We start from the raw sequence: 20,491 nt of genomic DNA, 5'->3' as shown, positions 1-20,491 counted from the left end.
ACTAGAGGCATAATGTCTAGGTATTCACTACTGCACAGTGTCTTACATGCCCTTGTTTAATGACTAAAGAAAGCTTTTTCTTTGTGATGCATCTTCATTCCAGAACTTGAAAATTTACATGAAACAGCTTTGTTCAAATTTTTAATTTCATGGATTTTAACAATACCAATTCACAAGAAGAAGAAAAGACCAAGCACAGCAACTAGTGAAACAGAAATTTTGAGGTGGCATTATTAAAATGACCTGGGGAGGGGGATGTTAAAAAAGCAAGATCTTTCGAGGGAAGAATATAAGCTTAGAACACTGTTAATGTTTGGGACCAAAATACCTCTAAATGCAGACTTGCACTATTAGTAAATAGGATTCCAGCAAAATTACAGTGGTCTTCATTAGCATCTAGTAAATATGATGGTTTCTTTGCAGTTTTTAGTTCAGTCTCCCAGGCTTTGGGAAGCTAGGAAAGCACATCTGGAAAAGACTACTCTGTCCTTAACTTTTACACTTTTTGTTCCAACTTCTGGGCTTTTTCAGAGCCAGAATGAAGTTCAAAAGATATTTTTATTCTATTCCAGCAGGACACAAAAGGCAATTTCTGTGACTCATCATTTTATTTTCCTAATGGAAAAAACAGATGCCCTTACTCCTAGGTAGATGTTTAGAATAAAAATAAGCAATGATGGCAATCTGCCATATTTTTACTACTATTTCACTTCAGGTGCTATTTAATATGCTCATTTTCTTTTATTGCAGGAGAACAACATTCAGATAATTGACTGTGAAAATCTAGAAAATCTTTGTATTCTCATTCTGAATAAGAACCATCTTTCATCAGTTTGTGGCTTAGATGGCTGCAAAAATCTTCAAAATCTTGAACTTTCCTACAATAGAATCACTCGATTTGGTAAGAAAATTATTCCAATTTGTATAACAATATTCATGCAGTTTATATTCAGAATTAATATTCCCCTTGGATTCAGAGCCAGTCAGCTGCTAAGCCCAAGGAGAGCGAGGAGACACATTTAGAAAAAAACCTTCATTTTAAAGCATTCTTAACTTCACATATATTTGTAGTATGGCTTAGCTATTGCCATGTATTCCATCTACCAGGTTGGCTATTGTCAGCCAAAGAGAATTAAAATCTTTCTGGAATGGCCACTAATATTATCTGCACTAACTCAGCTGGAATAAGTGAGTAGCCTGAGTTCAGTTTATCTACAGACATAATGAATGTAAACCCTAGCCTTGCAACTGCAGAGAATTCCAGTGTGTTCCTGACTGACACAGTAAGTAGTTATATAGAAATCGTGTTGTCTGTCTGAGTCTGCTGGACAGCAGGAAAATAATTTAGTACAATAATTAAGCTTATAGATGAAACACATTCACATAAGACATTTATATAAAGAAATAGTTTCCACTGCTAAAAAAAAATTAGACTGGAACAGTATGAACATGGATAATGCAATTCCATGGTAAATGACAAGGGCAAAGAAAACAGGAAATAGGAAAGTGTAAAAGAAATATCTGTAGATGTAGAGGCTTTAATGTTGATATTTTCAATATTTTTTGCTAACATGTGCAGATATTAATATTCATGAAGATACCTAAGAATCCAAGTGCTGGCAAATCAATGTTTACTGTAAAAGCATATCCGTACCCTAATGAGAAACAGTAAAATAAAATGCTTTAAAATCTTTATCTGTATCCTTGTGGCAAATGTTGCTTGATAAGTTCTTATGCAGATTTATTTAATTTGATAAAAATGTCTCCAAGAGTACTGTAAGAATTACGTAGTATTAATGGATGACATTTAAGAATGTGGCATCTGTGTGAAGTGTGGTATCTTTGTACAGGCCAAGTGGTGTAAAATCCTCTTGTACTTTCTCTTTTGTGCAGTGCACTGCTGCAGTTACCAAGTCTCTAACAAACTTAAATGGGTAAATAAATGTTCGCAAAAGTCATCTTGAAATCTGTTTTACTCCTCTCCAGAATTACTTTGAGGATGCTTGGTTAAAACAGATGCATAATACAGGATTTATTTCACACAATAACATACTGGTTGTGAGTAGTTGCATAGAATACACAAAAATGGATTTATGGGGTTTAAGAAGTTAGCATATCCCTTACATCTGTAAATCTTGCAGGATGTCCCTTGGCAATTTTGGAAGCTGCAGTACTGTGCAGTAAGGCTTATTTATGTTTTGTAATACTTAAGTTTTAATAATTTATTGTCGGAAATGTCTAGCATAATATGATTTCTATTTTTAACTCCTCTCATTGAAGTATAGCATCAGTAGGGGAAAAATTAGAATTGCCAGCAACCCCTTAAAAGTATCACTGAGAGAAATAGTCTCAATTATGCTTTTCAACTTAAGAATACACAATTGCAAATTAAGTGTGGCAGTAATACACTGAAGTTTGGTGCATATGTTTGTATTTGGAAGATGAATGCTTTATTTAAAAGTTTTCTTCTGCAAAAAGTAGCATTTTGACTGGAATCATTGAATATGCTTCTATGGGGTATCTATATTGCCATAGCATGTTGGCTAAAATCCTTGCAGCTCAAAAATAGCAATGCATCGCCATGGATAGTCATAAATGCTGCTTTGGATTTACTCTTTTTAAGACCGCACAAAGATTTTTTTTTTTTAAATCAAACACCTTTCAGTTTTGGTTTTGTTGTTTGAGGTTTCTTATGTGCTTTTTTTCATATTTATGTTCACTGTCAGCTTTTACTCTTATCATTCACCTTTGTCACACATAGAAGTGACTTCAGAACTGCATCAGTAGCTAAGATAGAGTCCCTAGCTAACAGATTCCAGCTGCACTTTGCAAATTGTGAAGAGCTAGTTATATAAAGGTTCTCCTCAAATTTTGCTGAAACCATATGTTTGTCAACAAAATGCTTTTCCTTTACAGTACTATAGCTGTTGTTTGATGCATCATATGTAAAACAGACAATATCTTCTGGAAATATGCAGAAGACCTTCATGCTTATATTTAATTTTGCATGGGGGCAGAAGAAACATTGAAATACCATCTGTTCGTATTATATTTTTCTTTCTTCTGTATGTTTTTGTTGGACTGTGTTTGATAATTCCAGAATGGATTGTGATCTTGTTGTATGTAGCTTTGGCCTGTCTGTTCCAAATAACACTCAAATGAGGAGAAGATGTAAAATAGGTGCTTTGTGCCCCATGTAGAATAGGAAATTTCCAGATCCTGTATTACCTCCTTGCCTTTTCTTACTCTGTGTTCAGTCTCTCCTCTCTGTCCCACTCCAGGCTCATACAGTGCTTTTAAAGTTTCTAGTACTGCAATGGTGGTAATTGAAAAGTGGAGATTTAAGGATTGCTCTTAGGAGGAGGTCTTGGGAGCTGTTAACATACTCTGAAACAGAAGTGTTTTGAAACCGCTAGATGGTGCTGGTTCCTTTTTAATTTTTATCCAAGCATAAAAGAAAACTACAGACCAGGATCTTGCAGTCAAGATAGTATGTCATGGGCATGTCTGAAATTCTTTCAGAATAATTAAAAAATTGTATATTTATTTCTTGAAGCACAGTTTTGAAGTTAAATTATGGGATATTTTTGTTATATTTAGTGATATTTTGTTATATCACTTTAATATCAGACAATTGTATTTTTTTCACTAGGTGCTTTCCATTTTTAAATTAAAATTACTTGAAGGCCTATATTTGGGATTTTTAAAATGTACTGCTAGTTTTGCTATTTAATTTTTTACTTTATATTTCTCCCTATCATTTTTTTTTTCATTTTTAAGTCCTCTTCTCTGTTCTCAGTACTCTGTGGTGAAAACTTATCTCTGATTTCATAATCCAGTTTTTTTTCAGAGGACAATCAGAAAGTAATTAACTGCTGTAAAGCTCACTCAGCTTCCTTGTGGGAACTTGGGAAGTTTTGGGTGAGATAGAGATGAGATAAAGTATTCCCTCAAATAATCCTGTGAAGAATACATGAAAGAAAAACTCAGAAGTTCCTAATTTTAGATGCATTTTGTGAAGGGTGTCCCTTCAAAGCAGTTTTACTCCAGAGATACAGAAAAGCTGTTTGGACCTATAGTAAGTCAGATGCATCAGTGCCACTGCAGAACATCTAACATGGAAAGACAGTGTCATTTCTGCTGTTGGAGGAGGATGATTTGGGTAACATTCTGTGAAACAAACAGATGCTGATGGGAACCTTTTCCTTTGCTTTTTGGGTAGACATCACACACATTCTTACTGTTTAGACTGGCTGGCAGGAGTAAATTTGTTGAGAGTATAATGGCTATAGTAGTATAGCTTTATTCTTAAAGGCACTAAATTGTCTTTATAAATTTCTTCATTAAAAATATTTTATGACATAATTCCTTAAACAAGATGAACTTTAATAATCAAGCTGGTGATGGCCTAAGTTTTAACACATTTTTTTTCTAACCTTGCTGATACATTAAAAGAAAAAAAACAAAAATGAAATTATGAAAATTAACTTTTAAATATAGTATTTTCATTCTGGTGGATGGTTTTAAATGGGCCATTAGTATTCACAGAGTTCAGAGCAGTTATAAAGTGGTTAAAGCATAGTAAATACAGTTTATTGCTAAAAGAATGCTCTCATCCAACAGAAGTACTAAAGAGATTATGACCTGTTATTATTGATTGATTGATTAACAGGATCAGAAATTTATGAACTGTATGCTTTGTATATTTGATAGAGTCAAAATACAGTAATTCTTTTTAAACATTATAGAGAACTAATCTTAATTGTTACTAGAGATAATATACAGAAAGTTCCGAGGTTTTTTAATACTTGAAATACAACAAAGAGGTTTTTATTTGATTGTGGCTTAAATCTTCAATTTTCAGATGGTCTGAAGTCACTGAAAAATCTTCAGCAATTAACTGTGGACCATAATCAGTTAATCAGCACAAAAGGTCTTTGTGAGGTGCCTACTCTCATTTACCTAGACTGCTCTTTTAATCATCTCACACAAGTTGAAGACATTGAGAATTGTGGCCTTCTTCAAGTTCTGAAGTTGCAAGGCAATAATCTCCAGGAGGTAAAAGCTTTGGATTTAGTGGCTATTGTTAACATTTTTGTTAACAGTCATATTTTCAGCATTCTGATCATGTGCTCTTTGATTGGTGTGGGATTTTTCATGCTCTTTGGTAACTTTTTTTTTCCCTTCTTAGAGGGAAATTTTTCTGATATACAAATGGCTAGCGGTTAAGTATTTTCTTACTCCTAAGTCCTTGGAATAATCGACCCCTCAATAAGTATGGTTTGTCCTTTGCTTATAGTGTCTATCCTTCAGAGTTTTTTTATTTGAGTCTGGTTTTTGTTTAAAATGTAACAAAATATTATTATCTACTTATACGTAATGTTATAATAATAAGATAATTATATCAGGCTGATAATAATGATGATATAATTGTCATTATGTGCAAGTAATTACTTTTTATCATTACTTATATGTAATGATAATAATATCATTATTATCAGCCCGATAAAAATCAGGCTGATTTGATGTATGTTGATTCTCCAAGACTTGATATTTAAATGCTGCAGCATTTAAAATAGGAAAATTGTTTGCTAACTCTGCACTTAATCATATTTACTGACAATTATGTTCTTATGAATTTGAGAGAGGAAAACCATCATTGATAGGCAGCAAATAACTACATGAATAAAATAATAAGATTGTGACTCTTGGGCTCTTGACCTTTTTTTTAAAATTAATTTATATTGACTATTCAAACTTGTTAGAAGACATTAAAAAATACTTACCATCCAATATGTAGAGATTATGTATGACAACTGGTACATACATATTAAGGAAAGGATACATATATCCAGAATGTGAGTTTGGCTTGTATTTAGTAATGATTTATGAAAAGCATCTGGTAAGCATTTCATTGTTGTTTCTCTGATTTATATTAATTTTAAATAACCATCTCTTTTTGTTTAGCTTCCAAGACTGGAAAATCATGTTCTACTAAGAGAACTATATTTGGATGACAATAGCATTTCTGCTGTGGGAATGCTTTCTTTTTACTGGTTGCCTCTATTGCAGATTCTTTTTCTGTCTCAAAATAGGTAAGCAAGAAACCTTCTTCCACATACAAAACTGATAGAGAGGAATTTGCTAACATAACACTTGTCTGAAAAGTATCATTCTCAATGTGACTGAAATTTTACTATCTTTGAGATATTCTTTGAAAATATGTAGTTGGCATGGAATTACTTTGAGTACCTCTAGCTAAGAAAATTTCAAACAGTTTTAACTATGAAATTAATTTTTTTTCTTTTAGATGCTATGTGAAAATATTTTTTGAGCACTATGGCATCGTTAAAACCGTGGTGGGGTTTTTTCTTTCTTTAGCAATTGTTTCTAGAGTATGTCTGTCAAACTTCCTATTTCACAGCTAGCTTATTCAAAACAGACTTGGAAGTGCAAGTACTAGAGTTAGAAAGGACAAATAAGAATGTTTTTTATTTTACATACATATGTTAATGCCCTCCAAAATAAGTATGTTTTCACTCTTATGGTTCAGTTTGAAAGGTATAAAATAAAGAAAGATCAAGACAAGAGGCATAAAACTACATCATGGACTCAAGTACTCTGTAATTTGCTTTCTGTTTGTTTTCTAAGCTAATCTATACATCTTTAGAGTTAGAATGACCAGATATCCTGGAGTCAACATTTTTATTTTCCCCATCCCCTTTTCTCAATTTAAATTCTGCTAAAAAAATAAGAAACATTTATTATAATTTACAGTGTGTTAGAAGTAAAATGAATTTTAAATTAATATCAATTATTTTTCTACACTTGCTTTGAACAAGATTTATCTCAGCTAAACAAGTAGAATATACTCTGTTACATACCATATACAGAGTATACACTTTGAACTAATCACTTACTCTCCTGTTAGTGAGGAGGAGAGGTTTTTAAAGGATGATTCATCTGCCAATTTTAGTTGTTTGCTTTGAGACTAATCATACCCTACAAGTGCCTGTTCATCTTCATTGACTGTTAACACAGACAAAATGACCAGCTCGTATGTAGGTGTCTACATTTGAACACATGAATCCCATCCTATGTGACATTTAGTTCAGCAGGGCCAATTGGATCTGGAAGCCTGTGGGAGAAAAGATCTATAAGATTGAGTCCTGTTCTTATAAGGAATGTCCTTCATGGAAAATGAATATTATTTAAGTATATACAACGTACATTTTTATGTAACTTTTCAAGTCGTTTTCATATCATCTATTGTGAATTACTCTTTATATAGAGTGCCACATGTAAATATAATACCTACAGAATCTAATCTTCAAGTTCCTACCTGGGCTTTTAGGGTTTAGGATTCTGTCTCTTAGTAATTCTTTTGGAGTTTGGAGAAGGTGCCTCCTGCCTGTGATTGACAAGAGCATTATTTGTTACGTGTTAGATTTTGAATCGCACACACTGATTTAATTCATGTTCTTTGCTTCTTCCCCGCCCCCCCCTTGTTGTGTTTAGGTTTTTTGTGGAACACACAATAACGCGGCTCTATATTGTAGTTTCCTCCTCTTCCTCCAGCGTAGCTATCCTGTAATAAAGTGTTTGCAAAGCTCCTTGGAGACCTCATGGACCTGCTAGGGACTTTTGAGCATGGTCTCAGGCTTAGCTTGAATGCCGCCTCTCGATCTGGGTTGTGCTGTATTGACCATGTGGATGTGCCTTATGTCACTTGCCTATACCATGTTCTTACAGTTTTTAATGTCCATTATTGTGCTTGCTCGGGTTTTCCAGTAGCCAAGCTGAGATGCAGTGTTTGGTCCACTGAATTTCTTCTGCTGCACTGGGAGAAAGCACATATTTTTGCATCAACACACTGGATGTGCTGAAAATAAACATACATCTCCTTCCCAAACAGTTCCCTTTCTTTCCTTGATGTATCTATACCTTGTCTCAGATCTTTGTGACAAACAGGACAGGATAGCCTTAAATTCATATTAAAAGCCTCAAAATTCCTGGCATTTCAGTAGCCTGCTCTGGTGCACTCACTTTATGTACACTTTTAAGCAGCTCCATATGTGTGTGCTATAGCCTAAGTAACTTGATGTTCTATAGAAACAGTGAATGTAATGGAGTAAGCTGTTGAAATAAAAGCTGTTTCTTTTCTTTTATCGTACAGCTAGTGCAATTTTGTGAATTTTTTCCAAGTGTGCACTGAGTGCCATTTCCTTTTTACTGTTTGCAGGAAGCCATATAGTGGTAATGCTATGAATCTATATTCTTTCTAAAAGTGAAGTACTGTGAAAAGAAAATTTTTACACTCGTTTACAGGACTTTTTTATTCCTGAGATGCTTTATCTGCATCATAAACCAGAAGTCCTCAAAGATAAAACTCCAAAGTGTAATTATTTTAAACCTACAATCTAACAAGGAATTATAACAGATAGCGATTAACTCCTTCAAATATAAAAATGACAGCTATTTCATCACTTCTGCTTTTATTAAGTGTTTTCATGTGGTTTTCACATACAAAGCATATTCTTGATCAATATGCGATTGACCAAAGACAATGATGAATATCCTTTCAACATGGTTACTGCAGAATTGGGACTATAAGATCCTTGCTCTATTTTATAGCACCTGGAGAACACAACTGTTAAGTTAGTTTAAAAAGGGGCATTGTCTTTATTCTTCTGTTGTGGATAAAGATTTAGGTGTAGGAGAGAAAAATTTGTGTCTGCGACTAAAATTAATGAATATTTAATATGTGTTAGGACTTCATGTGGCATTTATATTTGCGTGTAATCCACTTAATTATATAGCTTGCTTGTTAATGTCTTTTTCATTTAAAAGTTTTACAGTGAGACACTAAATCAATGTGCTGTTTAGGTAGCTATTTTTTTTCAGCTTGGAAATAGACCCAAATCCTCTTACTATTGTCTTAGTATGGCATTAATAGGACAGTGTTCTTTTTTTGCTATCTCTTGCTTTTCATTAAAGTAATCTAAGTGAGATAGATAAAAATTTAATATTTAAAAAAATGGAGTCATCTGCAAAAGTTCCTCTTTTTTGGGGGAAACTGGTTGGGCCTGAATCTTGTAGACAATATTGCTCCCATGATTTTGCAACTAGATGTATACTATTCTTAAAATGCTTATGTTAGAAATGCTAAAAAGTCTGTTCAGTTCATTCTTAGTGCATATTGTTCTCTCTAATTAAATATATGTGGAATCTATCTTTTTCACCTAATTTCTCAGATGTAAGAGATGAGCTCACTGTGATTGATATTTGGAGAATTTGACCACTTTTCCAGAGTCATCATAATAAATCTAATTGTCATTAGATGTCGAAATAAGTCAGTCATGAAAAAGTTATACTTAATTATAGTGATTTTTCCCATCCTATCCTTACCATTCAAGATTTTTTTTATATTTTTCAGTAATTCTTTGCTGGTGATAAGTTTATCTCTAAGAATGTGACATCATGGGTAATATACTTGAAGTACTGTCTACTAGAGTATTCAAGAAGCAAGGGGCTAACTGACAAGTTTCCTATATTCTATGTCATTGCTAGTCATAAATATGGTAAATATTGCAACCTAAACTGTTTTTAATTTAATGAATGAAAAATAAATATCGGCTTTACTTAAAGGTCTAGATTAAGATAAATTTATTTTAATTATTTTGCCCTTCTTCCTGCCAACTGCTCATTAACATTAAGATAATTTTTCTGGGGAAAAGCAGATGCACAGCAGGATTTAGACCATCTTGAGCAGTAACTGCTATTCGTGTTCAGAAAAGCAATCTGTATTTTCTCTGATGCGTACTTGCAACTATTCTTAAATCTTGTTTTCTGACATAGAGTTTATGTAGTTTATGTGGCAATGCCTCGTTCCACTAGAGCCTTAAATGAGAGCAGAAAGAGGAAGCTATAGCTTGCTTTTTTATGAATATCTTTTACTTTTGTGTCTTCTTTGTAATTTATATCTCTTATGCCCAGGGCTAATGTGACAAGGTCAAGTAGTATTAAGTTTTCAGTAATGTCCTTTGTCTTTCTGGTTTGAATTTTCTTAGGAAAAAAATTAACAAAGAATGTCAGTAAAGGAAAAAGCTATAGAATGACGAGGAAACGTTTTAACTCTCTTAATGCCACCGGCATGCAAGGACAGTCCGATAGACAATTTCTAATTCACTACAGCATATACTGATAAAGATCCAGAGAACTCACTCACTATAAGTAAAATAAACCTGTACTATTTTTTGTCCCTGATGCAAGATATGACATTTATTTTTCTAGATGTTTCTGAATATGTGAATCTATAATCTGAGACATGGATTTGCAACCATACTGTTATCCAGTAATATCTATGATAATATTTGTGTCAGATATTAAATATATTTATGTACTATTGACTGATCATGAAAATTTGTAGAACTATGTACAGATCTAAGTATAGTGCTTTATGCTTTTTAGAGTTAATACTTCTTTGTATTTATTTGATTCTATGGAAAACTTCCATGGCAGGAATGTAATAGAACTAAGTAGGACTAGAATGAGGACAACTTTACAATGTAGTTTGAGGAAAAAAAGGAAGTATAGTGGCATGTACTCAATTGTCTTTCTAGCTGTTTCTCTGTTTACTCTTAAAATATTATGTCGTTTTATAGAAATACTTGTCAACAGAAAGTGGAATTTTTTTTTTTTTTGGTTTGCATTTGGTTATATTTTCAATAAGAATAAAGAACCTACAACCAAGATTTGGTCCATAACCAGTGTACCAGAGTAAGATTCACCTCTGTCTTTCAGTTGTAAAGCCTGTGGCAGAAACATGACATAGCCACACATTTCAGGAACTAATAAGCATTTTTGGCTCTGAACAATTTGAAGTTTATGGAGTGAGTGGGTTTCATTTTTTTGGAGGGTCATGTTTCTGGCAAAAAGAATTCTGACTTACACCTTTCAAAGGCATTACACCCTCAGAAAATACTACTTTCTATGAAAATTAGCATTCACAGGCTGACCACATGCATTGCCATTTCTGTTACCATTCTTTGTGCTAGGGCCTTTCATCCCTATCAGGGATGAAACATGTTACTGAAATGTGTATCTTTAAAAAAGATACAGTTGATGTAGTATGTGCTATACATAAACATTCGAGTTTTAGTTGATAGTTGGGGTTTCTTGCATCTTGATTTTAACTTTTCCTCCCTCTTTCATATTTAACATAAATCAAAATAAACTTTAATTTGAATGGTGATATTTGGCAATAGCCTGGCAGCTGATTGAACCATTCAACATTCTGGCACCAGTGCAAGTTTGTAAGTAAAGAAACTTTAATGACACTGGGCATTAATTCTTTAGTTGCAGTGATCATACACATCTTACAATCCCAAATCATTTGTATAGATAAATGTCAGCTCAGTTTCTTTACGTTTACTCTTGAATACTACAAATAAGAATTTTGTCCTGTCTTTAGTACTGCTTTGCTGCTCTATTGCACAAGAAAAGCTCTGATAACACAAGAGCAATTCCATTACTCTGTATAATTAGCACCTATGTGACACCATCTTACAGAAGTAGTAAGACGGAGGAAGCACTAAAAATGTATTACAGGATAGTGCAGCCTTGACCTGTTAAAAAAACAGCTGTGACAACAATTTTGTTAGTTTTAGGATCTAGGAAGTAATGTACCGAGTGGAGAAGAGAAACAAACTGATAAGAAGTTTGAGCAATGAGAAATGAAGGAAGAGGAAAGAAGACAAGCAGATTTTATTTCTCCATAAATAAGACCTTCTGTTAATTCCATTCTAATTATGGAGCCTAAAGAAAAGCCAGTTGAGTTATGTAAATTTTACAAGACTTCAGATCTTCAGCATTAAATGCAAGACAGACAATGTAATATTTACCAGATGAAACAAAACATTAATGAGAAAATATTAAATAATGAGCTACTGAGAAGACTAAGAAATACTTTCAAGTTAACATTTCAGTAATTAGTTCTAGCACCTTGGATAGCTAAATGAGCATTTTCTTATGTAAATAAGTAAATTGTCATAACTGTAAAAGATTCTGGTGCCTTCCTGTTTATGAACTGCTGTTTTATTTAATTAAAAAAAATTCTCTTCTATTTTATTCTTAGATTAACTGAGCTTGTGCCTTTAAATTCATTTGTATCTTTGGAAAAGCTGAATATCAAAAATAACTGCTTGTCAGGTGAGTTGTATAAAAACACCATAAAGCACCATCTAAACAAGAATTTCTTAGTTAAATTATAAAGTGATTTGAATGAGACTGTTCCCATGTATTTATAAGAGACATTTATACAGAAAATAAATAAATATTTTCCAAACATGAATGTTATAGATATTAATTATAACTATACTGGATAGGTAGCAGTATTCCTTGTAGGACCTCATGATATTGGTACATTTTACTTTCATGTAAGATTTTATGAGAAATAATATGGTTCTGCATTCAAATTTATATTTGGTTTTCTTTCCTACTATAACACAGATCTTGAAGATGTCCTTACATGGTTAAGTGGTTGTGATAAACTGAAGGAGTTGTCATTCAGTGGAAATCCTCTTCTTCAAGAAAGGAACTGGAGGTAAGAAAATATATTAATTTAATAAATTAAAAAATTAAAAATCAGGCAAAAAATTGTTGTATGTATGTTAGTTAAATAGTAGAAATACTACCACACATTATGAACAGTCTTGCTGCTGTGACAGGTTTAACAGCAGCTAGAGAAGTAATTCCTGTAATACTAGCTAGAGAAGGGGTAGTGTTTATTAGAAGAAGAAAAAGTCAGAATGAATGGTTGCTTTTTCCTTAGTAGTTGAGGCTTAGCTTTTTTTCTGGTTCTTAGGATTCCCTATCTTTACATCAAAAATTAATAGCTCTAATAATTATGAATTAAAGAGATGTAAGAGTAATGCTGTTGTTTGCCCTTCAGTGGCATATAATACTGAAAAAATTATCTGAAAAATCAAGCTGGTCCTAGAAACTATAATGTCTATATAGAAAAAACAGATAGAAAAGGGGTAGAAAAGAAACTTGACATACGAAATGATATGCAGTTACCAGAATCCCTGAAATGAGTAGTTATGATAGGATTGTTAACCAATAGGATTGTTAAACATAGGAATAAAATGGCACATGGACAGTTTTTTTGTATATTTTTCTGTATATTGGACACAATACTCAAGGTGTGGCCTCACCAGTGCCAAGTACAAGGGGAGGATCATTGCCTTAGTCCTGCTGGCCACACTATTTCTGGTACAAGCCAGGATACCATTGGCCACCTGGGCACACTGCTGGCTCAAGTTCAGCCAGCTGTCAAACAGCACCTCCAGGTCCTTTTCCACTGAGCAGCTTTCCAGGCACTCTGCTTCTAACCTGTAGCTCTTCATGGGGTTGTTGTGACCCTGGCACTTGGCCTTATTGAACCTCATACTGTTGGCCTCAGCCCATTGATCCAGCCTGTCCGGATCCCTCTGCAGAGCTTTCCTGTCCTCCAGCAGATCAACACTCCTGCCCAATGTGGTTTTGTCTGCGAACTTACTGAGGTGTCTTTGATCTCCTCATCTGAATCATCAGTAAAGATGTTAAACAGGACTGCCCCCACTACTAAGCCTTGGGAAAGCTCACTAGTGACTGGCTGCCAACTGGATGTAGCACTATTTACCCATAGAATTCTCCTCATTTCTTAAGAATTCCATGATCTGAAACCCTATTTGTGGGCCAGTGCCATGAGGACTTAAAGCCATCTGAGAAAATTGCTCTGAGAAAATTGCTCAGCAAAAGCACAGTAGTGTTTTTTTAATTTACTGTGTTCTTTCATCTTCCTTAGAATTAATACTTTATAGTCTACAGCCCTTCAAGAGCAGCATACTAGTTAGAAATGAAAACTTAGATTTTTAGATGATGTTCCAGAGATTACATGTGTTCAAATGGTAGAATGTCTGTTAGTGACACTCTTACTATAATTCCATTGAATGTAAAAACAAGCATTTGATCAGTAAGAATTTAAATCATTACCAATTCTTTCAGCTAAGGAGATCAAGTATTTACCTAGGAAAGTGTTAACAAAATAAAATGTCTGAGGAAATGAAATTAGGCACAACAGTTGGACTTCCATTTTGGATGTAATTAAAATATATGACAGATTTTTTTATTAGAAAAATATGATTTTTCCTAGTAATTTTGAAGAATCACCAGACTTGTTACTTGTATAATTTCAGGTTAGTTAAAGGTAAGGCTTTACACTGCAATGTTACACAAGAATCTGTTTAGGTAAATTCTGTTCCAATTTGATATATTAGATTGCCTAGTGTAATGACAACAAAGTTTGGGATATGTGTGTGTTTTGGAGTGTGTATTGTATTAAGAGAAAAAAAGGAAAATGAAACCACTCTTATGTTTCTATTTGAAGATTTTTGCACAAATTTATGATTAGTATTCTAGTAGAAAAATAACTATTTGAAACTTTCAGTTGGGAATGTTTGAATAGTTTAAGAGATACCTGTATAAGTGCATTCTTGATTGGTTTGTTTGTTTTTTAATGAAGAAAGTTATTTGCACTCCCATGGTTCCTGCAAGTAATTTCATTAATAAAATTTCATAACTGTGACAATATTATTTGCATTATTTTAATTCCCACTGTTTTACAGAACTAACTCTTATTTCACTTGTAACCTGGAGGGAAAAGCTTTCTGAATTTCAATTTAGCTTTAAGAACTGACACTTTAGATTGCTTAACCCAATAGAGCTTTTATGATTAGACAAGAGATTCATTTGTCTAAAGGATTTAAAGTATGGAATACTATAAAATATGGATTTGCTGAATACAGCATTGACTGTAACTTCAGGCAATATGTTCCAGTGAACTTTACATAACCCCTTGATACCAACAAAGGAATTAGTTGTAAAATTTCCCAATCAGTTTTGTACTTTCATGTCCAGCCAGCGATAACACCAACAAAAGTGAAAGTAGTAAGAAATTTCTTTTTAAAAATTAAACCCTGGGATCAGTCTGAGCACTCCTAGGGGAATATGTTTCAATGCTGTAATGATTAATAGAGCCTCTTAACTGACAGAATATTCACCAGGAAGTTTTCACTAAATGAAATGTTTACTCAGCCCTTCTCTAGGAGAAACCCAGCTGGAAAAACTAGTGATGAGATCCCTTAGCTCTAAGACACGATACTTCCAGCATTGATCAACTTTGATATGGCACTTTTTTGGTGTGTCACTGTTCAACATCAATTTTGGTAATTTCTCTTTTTGTATTGAGGAACTATTGATCTAAACCCATCATTTTATTCCAAATATACTTCAGACAGTCTTAGCTTTCATTAATGGGCAGTAGTGAAAGAAAGTGTTCTATTTGCAAAAAACTTAATATTCTATTCTAAGTAGTAAGTATTAAGAAGTCTTGCTATATTCTGTGTTTTATTCTGAGTTCTGTAGTTTAATAAGTATAAATTTTTAGTTAGTATGTTAACATATGAAGTAAGTACATATGTACCAATACTTAGAGAACTAACTTCATGTTCTGTCTTGTTATCTGATTGTATCAATAAAATGGGTGTTTTAACATAAGGATTTTTTTGTAGAACTAATTATGACTTTTTTTTTTTCCTAAGATCTTCCTTGTTTAAGGTTCTTCCTAGTTTACAGTCTCTTGATGGTGAAATCTTAACTTATCATACTTTACCAACAACTGAAATAATCAAAGAATCAGAATTAAGAACTTTTCTGGAACTTTGTCAAGCTCAAATTGAAGAAAATATTCAACTGAAAAAAAAGGCTGCTGAATTGGAGTATGTATTATTGTGAATATAAATTGCATTCAGAAATATGTTTTCATGTACTGCTAGTGAAGTCCTTGGTGTCTTATGAATTTTATTTAGGGTTTTTTTTGCCTGGAAATGTATTATGAAAAGGAAGAGATGGGAATCATTTGCTGCAGTCCAAAGTCCATTTTACACAGATATTAAGATATGTGGGCCTTGAGTTTTGTTTCTTGAAGTTTGAGAAAACAAGTCGTTCAAAACCTGCATTTAGTAGTAGCTGAATGAATTTGTACACACAACACAGCACAGTGCTATACAGGATTATTAGCTTAAATCCTGGAACATGATTTCCAGCTTTAACTTAATCAAATGTAGTTTGGCTATTAGTGCAATATGCTCTGTTTTTCTTTCTGTGTTTGTTTTCCATGTATATATTACTCGCATTCTAAATAATTGCAAAAAATTTGACCTCTTTTTTCTTAAGGTAGTGGATCAGATGGATCTGTTTCTAGGTCTTTGATTTAGCCATACTTACCACCTTTATTACTATTACCATTGTTAATTGTCTAGTGACTTCAGCTTAGACCATGAAAGTGGTGATTTATCACTTATACCTGCTATCTTCTAATTGTTTTGAATATCTAAATAGGTCAAACTTCTCATGTTTCTGCACTTGGTAACATTGCATATTTTTTTCTTTCATAGTTGCTTTTCATTTCCTATCAGGTTCATAATATCCCTATAGTCCTTTTAATATCCAACTTGTCTGCTAATGTTTGGAAAGATAGTTTTCTTCATTCTGCCAGCTACTGAGCATTATCCCAGAGCAGATGAAGCATGTGATGTTTGACAGTGTTTTAGTCTGATTTTTGCATACTCTGTTGGTTCAGGAAAAGTACGCACACTTTTTTCAGAATCTGGTTGTTTTATATTTGCATGTAAACCTGTATATCCATGGTATCTTGTTACTACCTAACAGTTTATTACTTTGGTGTATTATTGGCTTTTGCTAAGCTGCAGTGAAATCTTCATAGCTCAGAACCAGATTAATTTGAAACAAGGTTTGGATTAAGAATTAGATTGAAATTCATTTGGGAGAAGTTACACAGTGCAGTTTTCTATAGCAGATGTAATGTGTAGGTGGCTCCTAAAACTCATTTATTTCTCCATTAAAGCTCCCAGGGATGTCTTCTCCACTTTTGTGATTTTTGGCTTCTGGTTTGCATGTTGGAAGCTGATACTTCCTAATCTATTTACCATCTCGAAATGGCGTTCCTTCCTTTCTTTTTCTTAAAAGGAAAAAAGAAGAGGAAAAAAAAATAAATAAAGCACTCCACCTCCTTTATGGTTGAGAAAAATTTTCTGTGTCTGATATTTAGGACCAGTTTCATCATTATCCCTTGCAGAAAATAGTGCTGATCTATAATTAGGATATAACTTGTGGGAGAACTGTAGTAGAATCTGAGGACCTAACTTTCACATGCATTTCTGCAAGATGGTAAAAAATGGAAGAGAAAGATGATATTCATAAAATTTAATATTTTTTTTAACCATGATCTGCATGAATGGACATAAGTAAGAAAGATACATAAGGAACTTGTTGGATAGTCAGACTCAGACCAACCATTAACTATTAATAGTTAATTCCTAGGCTTATGGTACTTTCTGGAGGCTGACTTGTACATCTAATATCTTCTATCGAAGACTGGGAGCAGGAGGTGGAGCGTACACTTACGATACTTGCAGATCACAAAAAATTTGGAGGCAATTGTTTACATGCCTGAGGGGAGAGCTACCAGACAGAAGGACATTCTGGGGAGACAGGTCAACAGGAGCCTTGTAAATTCAGCAAGGACAAGTGCAAAGTTCTTTACCTAGGAAGGAGGTAAAGAAAGGAGGCCGCCTGCCCACTCGCAGGCTACTTGCTGAATGGAAGACAGAAGGCCTTGACTTTGTCCAGGCACTGTTCAGCAAAACATTAGTCTTTTATCAATTTAGTTCCAGTCACGAATCTAAAACACAGCACCATATGGACGCCTGTAATGAGAATTAATTCATCCCAGCCAGAGTCAGGACAATTGGACATAAGGAAAAATCTTTTCACTGTTGGGACAGTGATGAATTGCAACAGATTGCCCAGAGAGGTCTCCTTTTTCTTGGAGATTTTCAAGACCTGACTGGATAAAGCCCTGAGAAGCCTGGTCTGATCTGAGAGCTAACCTAGCTTTGAAGCAGATGGTTGAACTAGAGACCTCCTGAATTCCTTCAGTTGAGAATTTTTCTATGATTCTGTGTCAGTTTTGTTTGAAAGAGCCTGCAGATGTTTGAGAAGAACAGTAGTGGAAGAGGATATTATGTAAATGTCTCTTCTTTCTGGAATATATGATTTGGATGGAGAGGGGGAGGACAGGGTACAGGGAGAAGGGAGGGTTGTGAGGTTCTTGAGATTTTGTGAATTCATTCACAATCTTTTGAATTGGTAACTTTGACATGATTGAAACATCTTGTATCAAATTTAGAATTAAAATTAATTTCTTATGTGTTAAAACCCTTTTATTTTGCCTAAGGTAAAATTTATGGATGACTTGAAAACCGTTGAAAACTGCAATTCATAAAAGGAACTCTAAACAACTTGTTTGTATATAAGCCTTAACAGCATAGCTATTATATGTACATATTGCAATGCTTTGACTGAATTAATGTGACATTGCTAAAGAACAGGCCAACAATAAAGCAAACTTCTGTCTGTTTCACATCTTGCTAAGTTATAAGCCTCTGTAGGTGCGACCTCAAGTATGTAAGCTGCCAAAAGTAATCACTGCTTGCTTCCCTAATTCATGTTTCATACACCACTGCTGCCCAGTTAAATGATCTGTGCTGTTTCTTTCTGAAACTTCTCTGTTGTTGCCATGCTTAAGAATAAAACTTATTTTAAAATTTAATTTCTCTATTCTAATAAATGTTTTCTGTCACACATTCTTTAGATGACTTGTAATGAGTAATCATATAAAAAAATATAACACCTTGGTTGCAGCAATTTGCTTTCAGTCATCAGATATGCAGATGTCTGGCTAGTGGAACTGTATAAATACTATATGGATAATACAGTGAAAATGACAGGAATTTCATAAATGGTATTGCAAGGAGAAAATATGTAAACAATGACCTCTTTCATGTGTTTTTAAGGGTCTTTTGTAGGCTGCAGTTGAACATCAGTAATGATGCTTATAGAGGCTTCCCTGAAGACAAATTAGATTTTACAACACTGTAGCAAAAACACGCTCACATAAATTGTACTATTTGACTATTTCATGTATCATAATTATGAAAATCGCAGTAGAGCCACAAAGGGAAAAACATGATATTAGTCAAAGTTTTAACTAGTACACAAACTAGTACACAAAGAGGTAGAATATTGTTTATGATTTAGCTGATAAGGCCAGGAGAAAACTGCTGTTCCTGATTAGAACTGACTTGTTTTTCCACTGTCTCTCTTGTCTCTGAGAGATTTGTTCTGCTGACTTTTCCAGGCTTATCGCTTCTTTCTGAGAAAAGTATGCTCTTTGAATAACCTGGCAGTCATTGCAGATGTGATTGCAGTAAGAAATTCTATACAAAATGTATCAGCTCTATAAGCAAGCTTCTGTAACCACCTTAAACTTCCTAAGTAGCAACACTTTGGCTGATTTAAACTCCACTGAAAGGCCTTTAAGAATGAATAACTTTGTCCTTTTCCATGTCTTTTAACTCCGCCTGTGCATGAATCCTTACGCTTCCTAGGTGCTGCCAGTGGGGGTTTACTCCTCTCCACCTCTACTCCTCCCTTCCCAAATGCTGCATGTGAAACTGAGCAGGGTTTGGTCTAAATTAATCAAGACAGTGATGGATACTCTTGGTGGATTGATGTGAGGACTGAAATTGTAACAGTCATTCATAAATGCCTGATTTCAATTTCCAAAGAGATTAAAATCTTATACTAATGGTTTTATCTTTCCTCAAAGTCCCTGGAAAATGCTAGCACAAATAGAGAGGTATCTGTTTGTAAAAAAAGCTACAGGTAGCTTTCTGCTGTTAGCATTTGTTTGTGAAAATAATATCTCAGTCTTTAGGTAGTATCAGGACCACTATTATAGCACATGTGTACATTGCTGCAAAAGACCCAGCCCTTTCTCTCCTGGCTTATTCTCCTTTTCTCCCATGGCAAAAGGAGTTCCTCCTTTGTGGTTATGCTAAAATTTGCATATGGCATAAATTACTTTCACTTGTTAGAATCAAAATAAAACTGTGGGAAGCCAGGCAGCCATTGAACATGAGGGAATGCGCTGCTAAAAGCTGGAAGCCATAGAAATTTTGCTGTAGCAACACCACTGTGTTCATCTACATTTCATTACATACTAAGGAGCCAGACGCTATGGATACTGGTGCTTCCATGACATAATCCCATTTCTTGTCTTGTATAGATGCCAGTTTATGCTTAAAACTTGGTTGTATCATAACCAAGAAGCAGTTCCAGAAGATTTAATGTGACCAGACCCCTTGACCGATAGTACGGGAAAAGATCTGAAAGGCAAACAATGAATTTAAATTAACTGAAAAGGAAATACTGTGGTATCAAAAGTCTTAATGCTGTCATATTTCTTACCTTGTCTTCTCTCTTTCCTTGTATGTATGTTTTTTCTATTAAAGAAGTAAAACAG

The 20,491-nt window shown here is 33.9% G+C and overlaps 1 protein-coding gene across 2 annotated transcripts in view; it reads left to right on the top strand.

Annotated features, from left to right (window-relative positions):
• The window catches only part of LOC135414597 (leucine-rich repeat and IQ domain-containing protein 1-like), a 30,908-nt gene extending 10,417 nt beyond the window's left edge, over positions 1-20,491 (top strand). For both annotated transcript variants that reach the window (XM_064655531.1, XM_064655532.1), the window contains 7 exons: positions 751-901; positions 4,865-5,058; positions 5,968-6,095; positions 12,137-12,210; positions 12,511-12,604; positions 15,645-15,821; positions 20,255-20,491. In XM_064655531.1, the coding sequence (XP_064511601.1) occupies positions 751-901; positions 4,865-5,058; positions 5,968-6,095; positions 12,137-12,210; positions 12,511-12,604; positions 15,645-15,821; positions 20,255-20,321 (885 nt within the window). In that variant the 3' untranslated portion in view covers positions 20,322-20,491. The remainder of the gene's footprint in view (positions 1-750; positions 902-4,864; positions 5,059-5,967; positions 6,096-12,136; positions 12,211-12,510; positions 12,605-15,644; positions 15,822-20,254) is intronic.

Source organism: Pseudopipra pipra, chromosome 5 (assembly GCF_036250125.1).
Source record: "Pseudopipra pipra isolate bDixPip1 chromosome 5, bDixPip1.hap1, whole genome shotgun sequence".
Classification (NCBI taxonomy): Eukaryota; Metazoa; Chordata; class Aves; order Passeriformes; family Pipridae; genus Pseudopipra; species Pseudopipra pipra.
Note: the sequence above shows the minus strand (reverse complement) of the source record. Positions and strands in the feature narration are given on the sequence as shown.